At 52.7% G+C, this 19,913-nt stretch overlaps 1 protein-coding gene across 1 annotated transcript in view; it reads right to left on the reverse strand.

Annotated features, from left to right (window-relative positions):
* The window catches only part of Rok (Rho associated coiled-coil containing protein kinase), a 97,113-nt gene that overhangs the window by 40,424 nt on the left and 36,776 nt on the right, over positions 1–19,913 (reverse strand). Inside the window, 13 exon segments of the mRNA XM_077688800.1 lie at positions 2,905–3,092; positions 3,166–3,235; positions 5,643–5,875; positions 5,947–6,099; positions 6,101–6,337; positions 6,784–7,017; positions 7,076–7,198; positions 7,290–7,407; positions 7,475–7,557; positions 15,900–16,099; positions 16,180–16,271; positions 18,602–18,885; positions 19,652–19,736. Coding sequence (XP_077544926.1) covers positions 2,905–3,092; positions 3,166–3,235; positions 5,643–5,875; positions 5,947–6,099; positions 6,101–6,337; positions 6,784–7,017; positions 7,076–7,198; positions 7,290–7,407; positions 7,475–7,557; positions 15,900–16,099; positions 16,180–16,271; positions 18,602–18,885; positions 19,652–19,736 — 2,100 coding nt within the window.

The raw sequence follows: 19,913 nt of genomic DNA on the forward strand, positions 1-19,913 counted from the left end.
GACTCGCGGTACTGGGTCCCCGCCGAAACCAGACGCTGCTCCGCTCCCCGGCGAGCTGCGTCGGCGTACCTCCCCAGGGGGAAAAAGGGGAACCTCTTTCGCACCTCTGGGAAAGTGATGTTTTCCGTGACCTTCATATTGACGAATTGCTTTTCTTGTTTGAATTTCTCGCATTTCCGTGAATATGCACAGGTGAAATTCTCAGTGTTGCAGTTCTCGGATGGGTGGTCATGCTGGGCGCACTTTGCACAGGTAAGTCTGCCACGGCAGGAGTTTGTGCCGTGCCCGAACCGTTGGCACTTGAAACAGCACCGCGGGTTCGGGATGTAAGGTCGGACTGGGCATCGGATAAAGCCTGCGTTGACAAATTCGGGGAGGGCCAACCTGTCGAAGGTTAAGATGAGGTGTTTCGTGGGTAGTTGTTTGTCATCTCTACGTATGGTTATACGCCTGACACTAGTTACGCCCTGACCACGAAGGCCCTCCAGCAGGTCAGCTTCAGTTTCATTCACTAGGTCATATTGGGAGCTCACGCCCTGGGAGCTGTTTAGGCTGCGGTGGGGCACGACTTGGATGGCCAGATCGGCGATGCAGGTTTGTGCAAGAAGTTTATCAGCCTGATCCTGGCTACTGACCTCAACAAGGATATCACCGGTTCTTTGTTTTTTGGCTTTATATGATTTGCCAATGACACCTTCAAGAAATTTGGAGACAAGAAATGCTGACTTTGAAGCAAGAGGGTTCAACTGGTCAACTAATTCCATCACTAAGATGCGAGAGTAGTTGTTTGGTTTCGGAAAACTCAAGTTAGGAAGCGGTGGAAAAGAAACTTCTGTGCGGCCCCTTTTCGGGGGCCGATCATGTTTGGGTTGGGGTTAGGAAATACCATATGCTATAGTATAGAAGCAGGGGACAGGGGCACTTTCTTCGCTCAGGTTACCCTGATACTGAGAGAGCTCCCGGAGCTCCCTGCCTGGTAGACAGACAGGGAGCCCATCCACCAGAGCTTGACCTGGGCTCCGACGGCCACCGTTCGTGGTTTCTCACCCTCCACCTATAAACACATTGCCACGGTTGGATACAGCTTATGTTTGGGGGCTCGTGGTCCGCGGTGTCGCCAACACCGTCACCAAGATTACTCAAGGTGCCCCGTGCGGGCCCACAAGCTTTTCGGAAACAGCACCGGATTTCGTACCTCTATACTCCCGGCCGCAGCGGCCACTTCCCTGACGGAGGCGAAAAGCGAAAGTGCCTGTGTGCGTGAGATTTCAGCGCACAGCAAAGATCATTAGGCGGTCAAACTTAATCCAGAGCCCTCCACTACAGCGTGCCTAATTGCCCATGCAGCGTCGGCACATTAAACCTCATAATCAATGAATCGTTCTTTGTTCTCCTTGTATAAAGCTTCCAAATGATCCCAGAGAACTGAATCTTTTGCAGCTCCCTTCTTTATAACGAATATTCCTTCACAATAATGTTATGTTTTCTTTTTGCAGCAACCGGCAATTGCTCAGCTTGTTGGCGAACCATGCCAAGTAACGATGTTGGCCTGAAGCGCTTTTCTGTGCTACATGACGACACACTCGCTGAAGTGCCTGGTGAATAGCACCAGGTTTCCCTGTAGTATATACAGTGGAATCTCGATGATCCAATTCTGGGTGACACCATTTCGGGATGATACGATGTTCTGATAAGTCCCTCCAAAATTTCATTGTTCGCAATGGGAAAAATTTCGGCTCTTACGAACGGATCTGCGTGGCACGGCAGATGATACGAACGAGCCGGCGACGGCGACGTACGGGCCGTGTCTCTCCTCTTTGTTGCTCTTTCTCCAGGAACGGCCGGGCTGTTTTCTGCTTCCGAAAACGCTCCACGCACTCCACAGGCGTGCTGACGCCGCTGCGAAACCATCCGCACGCTGCACGGGGCGCGACCTACCGCGGCAGCATGGCGGCGGCTTCGGTCGCAAAATGGTGCGGGACGCTCAAGCGACCGCTTCTAATTGCTCTTTAAAATGCTGCTCAAAGAACACACGAAGCTTCTTGTGCTGTAAATGAGCTAATAACGCGGGTGAAAACGGTGCTATAAAACATCATCCGCGCTCCTAGTGAAAGCGTCCATGAAATACCTGCCAGAATGCTAAGACTAATCTCCGGCGGAGCCAGCTAGCTGTCTCGAGCGCTTCAAAACTGCCGCCATGAGGTGCACGCCATCCCATTGGCGCAAGTCATGAGGCTCCTCCCACTGCCATGTGCATCGCTCATTGACCGAGGCACAGGCGGCCGCGGGCGCGGAATTGCCGATGCAGGCGTGAAAATATTGCGCGTAGAACGCCGACGCGCACGAATCGCGTGCAAAAACGCTCCTGTAGTGAGCTTGGGCACCGCAAGTGAGGGAAGAAAGTCCAGAAAGGACCACATGGAGGTTAAAAAAAAAAGCAGAAAAACGTCACAGATTTCTTCACATGAAGTAGGGAAAGAAATAAACGAAAACATTTTTGGCGCTCAATTTTTTGGTCTGTGTTGGTTCATACGAATTTTGGATGATACAAATATTTTTTGCGGTCCCACGAGATTCGTATCACCAAGATTTTACTGTATTAGCATGAAACTGTACATTTAATGGCATGCAGGATGCTACGCCCGTGCAGGAGTCCCCCTGCGTTGACCATGCCCAGAGTGCTTGTCCTGCGCCGCTCCTCCTGTCAACCCTGGCTCCATCGGAGCAGACCCCCTGCACCCCGCAGAGTTCTGCACTACCATAGATAGGGTCTCGGTTCCCAACACCTTTGATGCCAAAGCGGGCGATTTCTGCCCCGAGGTGTGGTGAACCGAGATGACACTTCTCTCGGTCCACACTGGCTGGCTTGCACTGTGGCCAAAGGAGGAGGGGCGAGCAGCGTACCGGTCCTTCTCGAGCGCCGCAGCAGTGTCCTCCAGGACGGAGCGGTGCACCTCGAGGGAGTCGGCGCGCACGGTGGCCATCTCGAGGTCCCTGCTGAGCGCCTGGCGCTGGTCGCCCAGCTCCTGCAGCGCTCGGCCCCGCTCTTCCAGCTCCTCCTTGAGCTCCTGCGCCTGCGTCTTGTACAGCGTCTGCGAGAGGCCAGGGACGTGTTGGGGGAACAGACGGGCCGACGACCGACAGCAAGCGAGTGGGGCCACTTGCCGAGAAGTACTGCTCCGCCTCCAGCTGGTCCTGCAGCTCCTTCATCTGCAGGTCATCCACGTTCTTGGCCCTGCACCAGGCCGGGCGCCAACCAAGTCAAACCATGTTCGGTAACCCAGTAACAGTATCAAAAAACCACACATTGTCCTAGTATATTGCCGCGAACCATGCACTGGGTTTGTTTTATGTTTTGTTTTTAGTGCCTGGTCGCGACCGGCTGTGCTACCTGTGTCCCAAGCGAAGCGCATGTTCCATTCTTTATTTTTATGCCGCATGGGTTATCTCATTCAGATAAGGAGAGCGTTTCGCCCTAATGTCACTGGCCTGGAATAATCTTGTTTGATCCACAATGTTCTGGATGTAAATGGACGGTTCAAGAAGCACTTGTGGCAAAAGATAAAAGCCTGCAGAGCAGATGCTGCGGTACTCGATTCACCGCCACTCGCCTGCGCACGTCGCTTTGTTGACAGCTGCTTCGCTGCCTCTGTATTCTTTGAGTTGTTAGGAGAGCACAAGTTTGCTCCAGTAAACTTCTTGTGCCTTCAAGACAACTGTGTCATCTTTGGCTTCGTGACAATATTCTGATCTTCGGAAGTGCCAGTGCACAGGTGCTTCGACAAACTTGGACACAGACACACAAAACCATGCCTTGTGGAAAGCGACTAGCGCCCCACTAAAAACACATGCAAAATACATTCCCTGCAATGGGTTAGAAGGAGTCGGGTAGTGAATGCACCACACTCGAGCAAAACGACTGCCGGCAAAATGCGCCGCCATCCTTTGGTGGCAGCACAGGTTTCCTTGCAGCCTGGACAGCAAAAGGAAGCCTCTCTGCGTTTCGCCCAAGCAGGCCCACTCCCTGGGTACAAAAGCTTAGATGCACAGCAACGGGTGTTGCAGTGCAGACTTCAGTGCAGTTGCGCATTTCGGGTGGCAGGCCTTCTGGACCTACTTGAGCAGGAAAACAAACGGTGCGATCAGTGCTAGTCTCGAGTTTGAGAGGCCGTAGTGTAAGGGGTAAGAGATGTGGGAACCGCAGAGTTCAGCCACGTTCCCTATTCCTCGCAGCGCACCTCAGAGGCAAGAGGCCACGCACTCCTGTCGTGGGGCAAGTGCGCCACCGTGCCCCCTGCTGCACGACTGGTCTGACTGCAGTTCCTGCACGCTGGTCCGGCCAAGGGACGGAGGAGAGCCCTCCTTAGATACGAGCTGGCAACCAGACGTAGGTACGCTTGCTTTGCTTTCTTTGTTGGCCCCTCCGTATGTGAGCGAAAGTATAGCTCAGTTGGAGTCCGGGATCAGGGTTCTTATGGCAACTTGGCTCGCTCTTGATCCCTCAGCGAAGTGTTTAAAGACAACACTTCTCCTTTTGTGGCCAATGTGCCCTGGTTGATGGGCTGCCAAGCAGCGTGGCACTTCACAGGGGGCTTTGGTGGGGACGTGGCCTCAGGAGTGGCCGCCTCCAATGCGGAGCGACCCAAAAAAGGCACGGCTGCACATGGCACTCGTCTGCAGCAGCCCTCTAAGCACCCAACCAGGCAGTGCACCACGGTTGTGCTGGACGTCAGAGAATGCGAACAAGCACGCAAGGGGCTGCTGTGCGTCACTTTTTCCTTCTAACACCCCGGTGACTAGAAGCGCTTCTTTGAAACCGCACACTTCCTCCTTTCAGCCATGGTCCTGAAGTGGAAGTTTGCCACGCATTCTGCTCCGAGGCTTGTCAACACTTGCAAGTTATTGTTAAAGGGGACGTGTCAAGTAAAACAAATTTTTTATTTATGAACCAAATTTAATCAAATTAGGACCGTTTATGTAGCGAATCATTCTAACAACAAAACTGGAATCAGTTCAAGGATACCTTCTATACTTTTTAAGTTAGACGACTAATTACCTGAGACTTGCATTCAGCATAATAAACTAATTAGGCAAGAAGTCAACAAGAATTTTACGTCAGCATCACCAGGAAGGTCTATTCTGTGCAAGAAAGCTATTTGATTATTGCATTACATCCTTTAGGCATAAAGAAAAAACAAGAGAAGTTTCATCTTCCTTTTGAAATCAGAAATAGTTTCATGTCAAAAAGAAAGTGGAACTCGTCTTTCTTTTTGGATACCTAAAGGAATCAAGCAAGAATCAAATAGCTTCCTTGCACAGAATAGGCCTTCCTGGTGATGCTGACAAAGAAATGTTGTTGAGCTCTTGCCTAATTAGTTAATCTTGGGACAGCTCTGGTAACTCAAAAAGTATAGAAGATATTTTTAAACTGGTTTAAGTTTTGTTCTTAGGTTAGTCAGCTATACAAAATCTCTTAATATGACTAAATTTGGTGCATAATTAACAAAAATAGTTTCACTTGCCACGTCCCCGCTTAAGCCCCAGAACAGTGCCATGTGGTCAGCTTTGTTGAGCGAGCCCCTGCCCACAGAACACACAGCCGAGACATGGGCGGGCTACGAGCAGAGGCCGGCAGCACTCACGCGCGCATGCGTGCCAGCTCCTGGAGGGCGGCCTGGTGGGCGCGCTGGGCCTCCTGGAGGGCGGCCTGCGCCTGGCGGTCGCGCAGGGCCAGCCGGGCCACCTCCTGGGCCTGCTGGGCCGCCTGCTGCCCCAGCTGGGCCCTCCTGCGCGTCTCCTCGTCCAGCTGCGCCTGCAGCGCCTGCGCCTTCTCCGCCTCCTGCCGGTGCTCCCCCTGCAGCCGCTGCAGCTGGCTCTGCGAGGGGGACGATGCGGGGTTCTGGGGGCTGGCGCCTCGCCCTGCGAGTGCGGGAGAGGAAGGCCCACCTGGAGCTGCCGGTAGTCCACGTTGAGCATGGACATCTGGCGCTCGCGGTCCTGGGCGGCCGCGTCCGCCTGCTGCCGGGCCTGGCGCTCCTCGGCCAGCTGGGCGGCCAGGGCCTCCACGCTGTCCTCTCCGTCGCCCCCCCCCCTCCCCCCCACTGGGGGGCCTCTTGGACGAGGGGGGCCCCCCCCGGAGGTCCAGCCGGTTCTGGGCGTTGCGCAGCTCCAGCTCCAGCACGGCGCGCTGCTTCTCCTGCTCCAGGACCCGTGCCGACAGCCGGTGCGACTCCTCCAGCGCGTGTGCCTCCCGCTCGCGCAGCCGCTCCAGCTCCAGCTGCAGCGCCTGCCGCCGGCTCTCCAGCTCGTGCACCCGCGACGACCAGCTGCACTTCTCCTGCACGGGGGGCGGGGTGGTTTGCAAAACGGCAGCTCCACTCCCCGCCCACGCAGTGTCCCAGCCACACACAAGGGCCCACATGGACGCGTGGGGCCAAGCTGAAGTAAGCTTTCTGGCACGTGGGGTGAAATGGACACAAATTCTTCGCTGTATGCACCGAAGGCACTTCTGCTACACTGGGCCACGAATAGTGGACACGATGATTGAACACGCACCGCAAGGGGGGAAGCTGCACTCCAGAGTACGGACACAGCACAGCATGCGCACACACTGCCAGCACTGCTGCCATGTCTCTGCCTGTCAAGCGCCCCTATATGCGGAACCAGCACGGAGTGGACACGCATCTCCCACCCCTGTTGCAAACATGCCCCCCAAAGCCCCGTCCCACTGGCCAATCCCCGACGGCCAACCCCTGCAGAGCGGCGGGGGGCAGAGGGCCGTACCTGCTCCAGCTGTATCTGCAGGTTGGAGAGGTCCCGCTCCTGGGAGCCCATCTGCCCGCGCATGGCGTTCACCGTCTCCTGCAGCTCCTGGCAGGTGCGCTCGCGCGTCGCCTTGCTCAGGGCCAGCTCGGCGTTGAGCTTCTTGAGCTTGAGTGCCGCGTCCGCCTCCTGCTTGAGCTTGTCGTTCAGCTCCCACAGCTGCTTCTCCAGCGCCGACGCCTTGTCCGAGGCCGCCTGCGGGGGCACCACCTTCCCGCTGAGCACAGCCCCAGCCGCCGCCCCGCCCACCCACCTGGGAGGCCGTGGCCAGCTGGGAGCGCGACTGCTGCTCGCACTCGAGCCGGCCCGCCAGCTCCTGCGCCTTGAGCTCCGCCTTGCGACGGTGCTCCGCTTCCGCCTCCAGCTTGCGCTGGCTCTGCACAGGAAGCAGTGGCGCAACACTGCACGCTGGGCAAAGCATCCGCACGCATGCACGGGGGCCACCATTGGAGGAGCCGGACGCCTACCTCCTTGACCTCGTGCGAGAGCAGCGTCATCTTCTTCTTGAGCTCCCGGTTGTCGGCGGCCACCAGGGCGGCCTGCTCACTCTGCTGCGACACGCTCTCCAGCTGCTGCAGCGTGTGCCTGCGCCAGAGCAGGGGGCCCTCGTCAGAAGAGCCCCCACAGGCAACGCCCCACAGCCCCCACCCACCTGTACTTCTGCTCGGCTTCGTCCTTGGCCTCCTGCAGGCGCGCCACCTCCTCCTGCAGGCTGTCTGGGGAGGGCCCGTTGCCCTGCGAGGCAGGCCACAGGGCCCCATCAGGGGCCCATGCCAAAGCACTGCAGGGCGGCAACCCAAGGTGCAGCGGTGCGCTGCCAAGGCCACCCATTTGATGACGACGTTTGCATTTCAAGGGGGCAAAGAGTGCCAAACAAACGTCACTTCACGACAGTGACGTGCAGGCAAAAGTAAAGCATTTCAGTAAAAATAAATAGAGTGCAACACAAGGTAGCGAGGATGACTGGTGTAAAGGGCCAGGTTGTCACGGTGCATGAGGTGCAAAAACTTAACATCAGTGAGAAACTTGAAAACACACTTAATGGAAAACACGCACTTGTCCCCTAAAGAGTACGATGGCTGTAGTGGGATGTGTTGTCTGCATAGTTGTGCCAAGTGCTTGCGTCGTGTTGTGTCAAGTGCCTTGCACTGGGCGAATATGTGCGTCACAGATGGGCCCTCTTCACACCCGCTGCACAGGGGTCTTGAAGGTCCCATGGGCAGGTGGGAGCATGTTACACTTCCGTGCGCCTCTTGTGTGAACCGGTTGTGTATCGTCCCAAGTGTGGCAGACAGACAACATGTAATTTGTTGTCTGTCTGTTCACTCTGATGTGTGGCTTTAGGTCTGTATAGGGTACCTTTTGTGCACAGACCGACATAATGGTGTTGAAAACAAGATTAGCTATGTGGATTTTGATGGGCCAGAAAGTGCTGCAGATTTTTGTCAAGTTCCATAAAAGAGAGGTCACAGGACACAGAGTGAACTTGCCAAGGAAGGATGACCTATACACATCCAGAAACGGAACGCTGAGATCCAAGGCTCGCTCTCTCACTCTAAGCGAGAAGAGCAGAGGAACAGATGGGCGATTTACAAACAGCAGAGATGTGGATGTATTATTAAAGACAGAATAAAAAGGATGGTTAGTCAGCGATGAAATTTTAAAAGCATAAAGCAAGCCCGTGTACATCCGTTGGTTCTCAAGGCACCACTTGTTACACTCGACACACAAACTTTGGACCGGGCTAGTGCAGAAAGCGCCCGGTGCAAGACGCCAAAAGTACCGTTGGGTCAAGCATCCGCAATGCTGTTTTAGTCGCCAACCCACACACTACACTGCTATAGTCCAAACGAGACCCAACTAAAGCAGTATAAAAGTACAGCAGGAGTTCTTTGCTGGCACCATATACCTTATTTGGTGAGAGAGAACCTTAACGATATTCATCGTTTTCAGACATTCATGCTTGAGTTCCAACCATATAGGCAAAAGACGCAGACACAGACAAGTAGACACACACGGCGCTGTGTGTGTGTCTACTTGTCTGTGTCTCTCGTCTTTTGCGCTATATGGTTGAAAGTTATGTACCAACAAGCCCAAATTTCTATGCTTGAGTTCCTTGATGCGGGGAATGAATGCGAGTTTGTGGTCAAACACAACACCTAAGAACTTGTGCTCCTTGTTCACAGGAAGCGACACGCCATTAAGAGTGATGTCTGGGTCCGGATGGACCCCACGCTTCCTGGAGAACACAACGCAGGAACTTTTTGCAGGATTCAATTTAAAACCATTCTTGTCTGCCAAGCCAGCAAGTTTCTGGATGCCCAGCTGGACTTTGGGTTCGCAGATTGACATATTACATGATTTAAAAGATATCTGGGCATCGTCTACATACACAAAATAAGAAATTGTAGGTGGCAATGCCTTTCCCAGAGAGTTCATCTTAGCTATGAAAAGAATGCAGCTCAACACTCCACCTTGAGGGACGCCATTTTCTTGTACATGAACGTTTGGGAGTGCACAGCCAACTCTCACTCGAAAGGTTCTTCCTGACAAGCAACTAACGAGGGTGTTTAACATGTTACCCGAAACACCGAATGACTTGAGGTTACTGAGGATCCCGTAACGCCAAGCAATGTCACAGGCCTTCTCGAGGTCAAAAAACACAGTTACGCAATGCTGTTTACGCAACAAAGGCATCCTTGATGTACATGTCAAGTGCGACGAGTTGATCTTTCGTCGATCGCCCCGCCCTGAAGCCTGCCTGGCAGCTCTTGAGAAGACCATTGTACTGAACCTGCGGTTTATCTTCTCGAGGAGCTTGCACAGGCTCCCACACCACACGTCAGGGCTATGAGACGACGGGTCCTTTCCCTTCTTCGAGACAGCCTATGGCCTCCCTCCAAGAGTGTGAAATGTGCCCCGAATTTTATTGTATAGATGCAGGAATGTGTCTGCGTGTAGGTGTTGTATCATTGTGTATGTGATGTTGCCTGGGCCTGGAGCTGAGGGTTTACACGTTCTCAGAGCAGCCCTCAGCTCATGAAGCGAAAACTCGGAGTTATAGGACGTGGTTGATCTGTCGTTGTCATGCAAAGGCTTCTTTTCGGACGAGAGTTTGTTTTTCATGAAAGTGTTTGTGTAGTGTGCCGAACTGGACACGTGTTGGAAGTGTTGTGCAAGTGTGTCAGCCTGGTCTTCGAGTGTGTCCCCTGTTGTGCTGACCAGAGGCAGGCTGTGTGTTTGTTGTCCTTTGAGTTTGTGTATTGGTGACCATACCTTGCGTGTGTCTGTGTATGAGTTTATTGGTGTTATGAATGAGCACCAACTATCTCGTTTTGCCTCACGGCGCAAATATTTTCCTAACGCCTTTGCCCTTTTGAACAAAAGGAGGTTTCCCGACGTGGGGTACCGAGGGAGGATACCCCACGCCTTGTTCTGGGCCTCTCACACCCGCCTACAGTCCTCATTCCACCACGGCCTCCTTTGGCTGTGCGGGGCACCAGAGGCATGGGGAATGGACTTTTCAGCGGCGTCGAGGACGTGCGCCGTGAGTAGCTGGGCGGCTTCGTCTACGTGTAAAGGTGCCATGGCTGTGTGCTGTAGCCTAAATGTATCTGTGAATGTACTCCAGTTTGCTTGTGATTCATTAAACCTGTTGTGGGAAGATGCACCGCTAGGGCCTTTATCTATATATGTTAGAGAAGTGGGGAAGTGGTCACTACCATATGGGTCCGTGCCCACACCCCACTCAAGACAAGGAAAGTTAACTCCGAAACCAACAGCCAAGTCAAGACATGAGTATGAGTTGTGTTTTATGTTATGGTATGTAGGCTGTTTCTTGTTGAAAAGGCAGGCTCCAGAGGACGTTAAAAACTTCTGAGAATTGCGCGCATTCAGGTCGCCTGTGAGGATGTATATATGATTCAGGCAGCTGGTCAACCAGCGCCTCGAAGTCAGAGCTCAAAAGTGCAAGATCAGGAGGAATGAGAAATGGAGCATAGCTATCAACCTATTAAATATTATTGTGCGAATTGCTACAGCCTCAAGGACAGCGTTCAGAGTGACAGGGCGGCATGCTAAGGATTTCCGGGCGATTATTGCCACACCGCCCGAAGAGTGTGTGCAGCCACCCCTATCCTTTCTGAATACCATATAGCTATTTGAGAAATTTGTATGATTGGAATTTAAATGTGTTTCTTGGACACACATTACACTTGGCTGATTAGCATGCAGTATTTCGTGTACATCGTCAAGATTATTCAGAAGGCCTCTGCTATTGAACAATATTTTCTCTGCTATTGAACAATATTTTCTCTTCCCATTATTAAGGGGGGACGTGGCTTTCAAAATCAACTTTTTTATTTCTTTGTGGATTTTGATGAAAATTGGCACAGCAACTGGAAATGCTTCTGTGATAACACTATAAAAATTTCAAAGTAATATTTTGAAAACTTTTTTATGTATGAAATTTTCTTTTTGTTCCGCTTGTACCGAGCTTGAGCGGCTTATAAAACATGATAGATAACTTGTTCGAAGTGCTTTGCATTCCCAAATGAATGGACGAGGTCGTGACAGTTTTAGAATTTTTTTTTTACAACACAATGTTTTTTAGTTTTCATTTTTTTAGAGGTTAATGTGCAACAGGCATGTCAACTGTGAATGATTATTTGAATAAAAAATCACAAAAAAACAAATCTGGAAAACCAAAAGTGTCACGACCTGAACAGTTCATCAAGGAATGTAATGCAAGAAACGGAATCAAAATAGACCCAGCGGTCATGAAGAAATCCCTGGTACAAGCGACACAGGCGGCAAAAAAAACTGTTTTGAGAAAACGGCTTCCGAAGTTGCAACATGGGTTTCACATATCAGAAGTCGTCACGGTTGTAGCCTTTCATGTCCTTTTGAACATGGGGCTTCTGGAAGGCCTTGCTTTGAAATTGGAGTGCCTTTTACAGCCTTCCTCTTTCCAGAAAACATCATTTTCAGCTCCTCCGTGAAGAGTACATACCCCCCTTTGCAAACCAAACGGAGGGGAGATGGGTTTCAATGGGCTTTCAATGCAAAGTAGGTTAGTTGGTTGGCTGTATCGCACTGGACAACCTCCTTTTGCAGTGTTGTCACCATGGCAACAAGTTAAGCATTTTTTTTACTTAAATTTGAACATTTTTGGCTTTTTTTATGTTTTATCTTGCCTGGCACAGCAACTTAGTACTCATGTGCAGGTGTTCAGTGCCAAAAGTTTGCATACCATAAAGATGAAAATGAGCTACTTTGAAGCTTGGTAGAGTATTCTGCATAACTCCCAACTTCAATGCAAGAGCATATTTTTTTACTACTTTTGACATTCAAGGCATCCAATATTTCTCGCAGCACAGCCAGTATGCCCTGAGCAATGGTATCAATAATTTCCCTAAAAAAATCACTGTTAAATGCTGCCACAGTAACGTACATTTTTAACGCAGAGAGCATATTTTTATTCCTATATTACTAACTCAAACCTGTTTGCATGAAAATTACATTACAAGTGCACGGGAAACGTTGCGCAAGAAAGGCGATATGGCTCGCGCGCATCGCAGCGCACGCTTACCGCGACATATCGAACTTTGATTATACCTGATATGGCTGGTCAGGTCGCTTTTAAGATTAAATCTAACGTCGCAGGCATTAATTACAACTACTGGCGTTCAATCGTAACCGGTTGCCCAGTCATGTGATGCTCCAATGCGCGTCGGCTATGCCGTGCGCGCCGCAGCGTTTGACGCGTCGACCGTTTCTTTCTCAAGGCTAGCGAGCCCACAGTCAAAACACAGCAATAACTAAGCGTGTAAACATCGCAAATCCGACTAAAAGTTCACTTCACGAACCGCTATCGCAAGCGCGCACACCGCGTCACCCTCCGGGGTCTGGCGACGGTAGAGTCACGCGCACCACGAAGCGTTCGATGACCTCCGCCTTTCGAGCCACACAACTTCCCGTAATCCGGCTCGTTATCTCTGGCATTCCCATCGCGATAACGTCCGTGTTGAATACCACAGATTGAACAGAAACTCGGCCGAGCGCAGCGGCGAAAATGAACTCAATCCGCTCGCTACGCAGCTCAGGCGGCCGCCATCTTGCGTTGCGCCCGCAACATCCAATCAGGAGGGTCTTTGTTCTGTGCCCCGACCGGGGACCAATAGCGCTTCAGCATCTATTTCTAGTTTCGTTTGTGCGTCATTTCTTTTCTGCCGTTTGTGCGTTTGTGAATGAACGAAGATAAAAGAGACGAGCAGAACCGGAAAGACGATCGCTCGGCCGATCTAACCATATCAAAATGGCCGCGCCCGGTGGCACCGTTGCGGAGATAGAGCGCTCCGAAAATTGCCGTTTTTTCGCCCTTTTGCGCTGATAGTTTGTCACCGCGCCTGACAAAAGTATTTTTTTATGCCACTTTGCGACGCTTTTCAGCGTAAAAACTTTGCAGACGCACAGAATAGGAAACATAGAAGCCGAATATGTGGGTTTCAAAAAAACGATGTTTTGGTCATTTTTCCGAAGTTGAAAGCCTTAAGTGTTCAGAGCTACTGGAGTGTGACTATTTATGTAAGGTCTTTCGGGGCTTGTACTGTTGGAAGGTTTTTTTTTTTACCTTCTCTGGAGGTTTGGATGAAGGGACCCGTTCCTTCCGCTGCGAAGCAGACAGAAAAGGTCCCACATTCATCTCATCATCAGATTTGGGGTTGGTTCCCGGAGGACCGGACCCCCTGGACTTGGCACCCTTTCCAGTGCCCTTCGTTCGAGCCACGACCGCCGAGGGCGTCAGGGGCGCCCCGGGTGGCACAGGCGGTGCGGCGGGGATGTGAACTGCCGTGGGTTCTTCCGTCTCGATCCCCTCTGTGCCCTCGCGTAGATTCGGGCTGGTGGAGAGGAAACAGTGGATGCCGCGGCATCCCCAACAGACGTGGTTGCCACCACAGCTGCTGCTGGCTAAGCAGGCGGTGTGGTGATGGGTTGGGCTGCCTGAGTCCGACTCGCGGTACTGGGTCCCTGCCGAAACCAGACCCCGCTCCACCCCCCGGCGAGCTGTGTCGAAGTACTTCCCCAGGGAGAAAGAGGCGAACCTCTTCCGCACTTCCGGGAAGGTGATGTTCTCAGTGCTCTTAACATGCTATGTATCTGCTTCTCCTGCTTGAACTTTTCACATCTTAGCGAGTAGGCTGCATGGGGTCCCTGGAAGTTGGCACAGGTCAAGGTTTCGGATTTGCAGTTTTCAAAAGGATGGTCATGCTGGCCGCACTTAGAGCAGGTAAGTCGACCACGGCATGAGTTTGTACCATGCCTGAACCGTTGGCACTTGAAGCAGCGCTGCGGGTTCGGGATGCGCGGGCAGACAGAACAATGTATAAAGCCTGCATTTATAGATTCTGGAAGGGTGGATCGGTCGAAATTCAGAATAATGTGTTTAGCTGCTATTTGTTTGTCATCGTGGCGTATGGATATGCATTTTACAGCCGTTACGCCCTGATCCCTTAGGCCTCCCAAAAGGTCGGCATCGGTTTCGTGAATCAGATCTGCCTCAGAGATCACACCCTGAGAGCTGTTGAGGCTGCGGTGGGGTGTGACCCTTATCTCTAGATCTGCCATGCGGGTTTTTTTCAGGGGGATTGTGGATTGCCGCTAAATTTTTACTTCAACTAGCACTTCACCAATTCCGAGATTTTTGGCTTCGTATGCTTTGCCGATGATACCTTCAAAGAATTTCGAAACAAGAAATACGGATTGAGAGGTAACCGGCTTTGATTTGTCCACAGATTCGATGATCAGAAAACGAGGATAGTTATCTGGCTTTGGGAGTGCAATGGTTGACAAGGGTGGCAATGAACCTTCGGTGTGGCCCCTTGTCAGGGGTCGATCATGTTTGGGGGGAGATTTTCGATTTACCATGAGGCGTAGGAAAAAAGCAGGGGACGGGGGTACTTTTTTCATCATCCTTACCCTGATAGCTGAAGAGGTCCCGGAGCTCCCTGCCGGGTAAACAGACAGGGAGCCCATCTGCCGGAGCTTGACCTGGGCTCCGACAGCCACCGTTTGGGGTTTCTACCCTTCACCTTACAACACATCGTCACGGTAGGTTACAGCTTACGTTTGGGGGCTCGGGGTCCGCGGTGTCGCCAATACCGTCACCATGATTGCTCAAGGTGCCCCGTGCGGGGCTGGCAACCAATTTGGCCATGAACTGCCCAGTTGCCATTTCACATAGAAGGCGCCACTGCCCCCCGACCCTAAGCCGGCACCAAAAACAGAAAGAAGTGAGAGCCAAACAGAGAGGGTTGAACTGGATTTGAACACCTAGCATGTTAAGACGCCCTGAGCATTCATCAAAAAGGGGGGATGCAGAACTGAAAAGATGGCACTGTATCTGCAGCTGCAGTTAACCAGGGCACGTGAAACAGGCTGCCTGCCGTTTTGGCCATGCTTAGTGTAGGTTCACCACAAATGTAATGGTGTCGAGCGGGGGGTGTTACACAGTGCAGTCTTCAAATGAAAGCTTGTGAGTGTAGCGGGCAGGAGGGAACTGGGCACCGATTAAGAAGAAAGCCTCTGTCGGTGGAGGGTATCCTGGAAAGCTTGATAACAAAGTCACCCAAACAATGAAGCCCTGCAAATGAGCTCGATGCCACTAAAGGCTGTGCATTCTATGAGGGAGCTACAACAAAACCAGGGATTCCAGGCAGGTTCGTGGCTGATAAATGACTCTTTATCACGGCATCTACAATTGTCTTTGCCTCAACATGTTTCTGGCCTTCCATACGACTAAGTGTGGTGCCAAGGCTTGGCCAAGTGGCTGCGTACTCAGGGCTTGTCAACAGAGCGCTCAGCCACCGGCACGGGCCACAAAGATGCCCGAGAGCTGGCCGCCGCTCCAATGCACAGGAGCAGCGCGAAGACACGAGATGAAGGCTCGGCCTTTTCCTGCCCAGCTACGGATGACTTTTCTGACAATACCAGCAGCGCTCCCTCCCAAAGACTACTCTAATTTGTCGGAACCAGCCCAAAATGTCAGCACGCAGTTGTGGCCAAGTCCCTGCACTGACCTCATGGTAGCCGTCCACGTGGTGGCCCGAGGCGAGCAGGGCGTAGTCGGCCGTGTAGGTGAACCCCACGAAGGGCAGGTGGTTGCCCGCGAAGGCCTTGGGCTCGGGGAAGTGCTCCTCGGGGGACTCGTCCTGGTCCACGTCGTCAAAGTTGCTCGTGTCGTCGTCCCCGCTCAGCTCGGGCAGCACGGGGGGCACCGCTGCGTGGGGGCCACCCTCTCTCTCAGCCCCGCTCCCGCCCGCCCTCCCCGGCTGGTGGGAGGACGGCAGCAGCACTCACCGTCCCGGATGTTGTCAAAGGTCCACTGGTCGTTCTGGAAGAAGGGGTGCGCCTTGATCTCCTCCACGCCCTTGCGGCCCAGCCGACGGGTCCTGGGCAAGGAGTAAGGCTGAGGAGCCCTGCTTCTCAGGTGCGTCACCAAACCCTCTACAATGAGCCTGCTCAACGGAACAGGCTCGCCGAGTGCTTTTCTCCACCACTCTTTCTTTGCCGAGCAAGGCGCAACTTTTCCGTGTGGCTACTCTCTGTTATGGCATCCAGCTGCAGCGATGGACGATACGAATTGGCAAGGCGATAGAAAGTGGCAGAGGATTTTCGACCCTACTACCACAGAAATGCAGAAGCCCTTCTCTTGGCTAGGTTGTTCAGGGGTCGCCCTCTCCTACACCACGCATTTCCAACACCGGAGTGCGCGTCGAGTGTTCCTAAAGCAACGCCTGCGGGGTGCATGCTTTAGTCAATGCACACAAGAAAGCTACAAGGGCAGCTAGGCAGAGTGTGCAAACACAAGAACACTGCTCCTCTCGTACCCGATGATGTAAAACATGCCCCGTTCATATCACACCTCAGGTTCAAACTACAGACCATAGGCCAGCTTGCACCCTCTAGTGAATCGCCTACAAGGCAGCAGCGTCCAACCCCATGCCCTGCATCCCCACCACACAGCTTGTCTTTCAGTAGATGTACCTAGAAGAACAGAGCGCATACTCCACACCATGTTCAGCCCCAGATCACACCTTTCGACGCAGGACATACCACATTTACTTGCGCAATGAACCCACATTTTTCTTTTTCTTTTTTTTTCCAGAAAATTTGGCATGAATCTGAATCCACTATACGGGAAAGGGTAAGTTGAAATTTCCGACAATAAAGATGATAAGAGAAGCGCTGTCAAAACCTTACCTTTCCAGTAAAGGCAATCAAATTGCTTTTTTATCCCCGTCTCCAAACTTGCTTTTTATCCTCGTCTCCAAAGTCACTTGCGGCTCACAATGGTTGTCAGCCCACGGCACATCAGGGCACTCCAAAACAAAACCCGCCATGGCGATCCCTGCTCACTGCCCAAGCCTCATGTTTCCCTATGCTTCAAAGCATGCTCCACCACCTGCATAGCTCATGTACTGGCCCATCATAAGGAGCACAAACAAAGGTCGCAACACAGCTGAACAGCACAGAGCAGGCAGTACGATGGCGCTTTCATGGCACCATACGCAAGCTCTGTGTTCAGCAGCTGGGGCTCCTTTTTAATGTGCGAGCCATGGCACTTGCGTCTCTGGCTACTGTGAAGATTTTTTTAGGTGCGCAGTAACGTACAACCACACAATGTCCGTCCGCGTCCGTGCGCATAGCATTCACAATCGTGAAAAATCACACAGGCACCGGCAGGATTCCAGCCTGTGTCTGGTAGACCAGACCGAGTTAGGGTCAGTCGTCTTACCCATTGGGCTACAACCGCGAGTTAGTAGCCGAGAGTCAAATGGCTTACTCCCTCGCCTGTAACAGTGCGGAGTACCTTAGGACTTCCCAATGTCCGTCCGCGTCCATCCGTGCGCACACTACCATCGAGCGAAAACCAAGCGAAATTCGACTTGAGCCACGAGTTGCAGTTTTATTTAGGTATATGTAATCAAGGTGCAACTCACGGCTCCAATCGAATGATGGTCGGGGCGCAAATCGGATGTCACTGGGGGTGCAACTCGGATGTTATTTTGAGTCTCCGTACTCCGCACCCTCGCCATCATCCATGGAGTGGAGATGCTGCTGTGCTTTCTGTTAGAATGCTCTTTTAGTGTTTCTGGCTGAACTGTGGCGTGATACCAAGTCACTGCAATCATTGACATCAGCAACCATGACAAGATAAAAACATGTTGAATCTTTTTTATACCCGCTGCATTTTTTATGCAGGGTGAGAAGAAAGTAAATTCTCAAGAAAAAAGTGTGTGTGTGTGTGGGGGGGGGGGGGGGGGGGGGGGGTCATTACGGGAGTAGAAATATTACCCGAGTAAATACGGTACTACTCCTCCAGCTATGAGAAGATCTCTTGAACAAAGCCAGCATACACACACCAAAGGCCATCTTGGCACTTGGACTCAAAGGGGGCTCTGATTGTGTCAGCCACGCCACTATCTTAGGCAACCTGGCCACTCTTGGATGCGGTGAACAGATACACGTGTACATACAAGACAGTCCAACAGGAAGCACAGCAACAATCAAGATTGGAGACACGCAGTCCCCACCCACAAGGGTTGGCAGCAATGGCATGCCACGCGGGTGGTGCTTCTCTCCCCACATTATTTCCACCCCGACTTGCCACATGTACTGGGCCAGGTACCGGACCTCCAGCACTGTGGACTCCAAGGCAGAGACGCAAGACGGGCCACAGACGTAGCCTTACACCAGGGATGCCCCCCAGGGCGGGTACCTGTCGGAGAGGAAGGCGCAGATGAGGTGGCGGGCGTGCGGGGAGACCTCGACGTCCTCGGGGAAGGCGAGCGAGTTGGCGTGGTCCATGATCTTGCCGTAGGTGCCCACCAGGGAGTCGGCGTAGAAGGGCGTGTCGCCCACGAGCATCTCGTAGAGGAACACGCCCACCGACCACCAGTCACATTCCCGCCCGTAGCAGCCCTCCCCGCCCTGGCTCTTGAGCACCTCGGGGGAGATGTAGTCCGGCGTGCCCACCGCCGTGTCCGACCGCACCAGCCCGTCCTGCGTTGCACCAGAGCAGCAAATGCTGTGCACCACTATTCTGATCAGTTATTCTTAAAAAAAAAAATAAAACGATTAGGTTGTGTCTGTGGGGTATCGTGGAAGTTGAACGTATTTTGTAACAGCCGGCTTGGCCTGTCAGAATTGCAGGCGACAATGTTGACTCAAACTTGCAGCTACAAAAGCAAACAGAAAACGGAAGAAAACTTGCCTTATTCTAGTGCTACGGCAGGTCTGCATTCCCTATCAATGTAAACACAAGCATTGTAAACAAACATTTTTATAGTTGATTTTTCTGCCCTTCACATACTTCCACATTGGCTAAAATGTTACAAGCCAAGCCAATGACGAAGCAAAACGGAAAGCTGTACTTTTCCCATCTAAAACATCTGGGAAGCTTTGCTATGCTAGCTGTGTGGAGGCAGTCACTCCTGCAAAGCACACTTTGCGAAAGCTCCCCCCAGGCCCCACATGCCAAGCTGTGGGCAAACAGGGACAAGCCTTCCACCTGCCGACAGAGAGTTCCGGCAGCGCTCGCCATGGCCGTCGTGAGACTTGAAAAGGAAGGTTTGCTCATTGGGTGTGCCAACGAATTTCAGCTTCTGTCCTTGCCCTTCACCGACCACACAGCGGGGAGTTTTGCGACGGGCACTGAGGTGCAGCCTCCCTTTCCCACTTGGTGGTTAGCCCCGGGTGTGCATGCAAGCCAGCCCGTGTCCCTTGCCCTGGCAGGAGTGGCGGGGAGAGAGGGGGAAGCCCCACTCACGGCATCCATGCGCATGCAGGTGCCAAAGTCGGCCAGCTTCAGGTGGCCCCGGGCATCCAGCAGCATGTTGTCCGGCTTCACGTCCCTGCGCAGCGAGACAGGGCACGGGCAGCTCGTCAGGCCCCGCTCTGTCAGGGGGGCAGGCCAGAGGCACAGAGCCAAGCACCGCCGCCTGGGCTTCCGCTGGGCTGGCCAGGCAGGAAGGCCTGGCTCCTGTGCCCACAGCTGCCCTTAAAGGGACACTCGAGTGAATTTGTCAAGC

This window comes from Haemaphysalis longicornis, unplaced genomic scaffold (assembly GCF_048455015.1).
Source record: "Haemaphysalis longicornis isolate Haplotype H1 unplaced genomic scaffold, Haemaphysalis longicornis Haplotype H1 scaffold_10, whole genome shotgun sequence".
Taxonomy (NCBI): Eukaryota; Metazoa; Arthropoda; class Arachnida; order Ixodida; family Ixodidae; genus Haemaphysalis; species Haemaphysalis longicornis.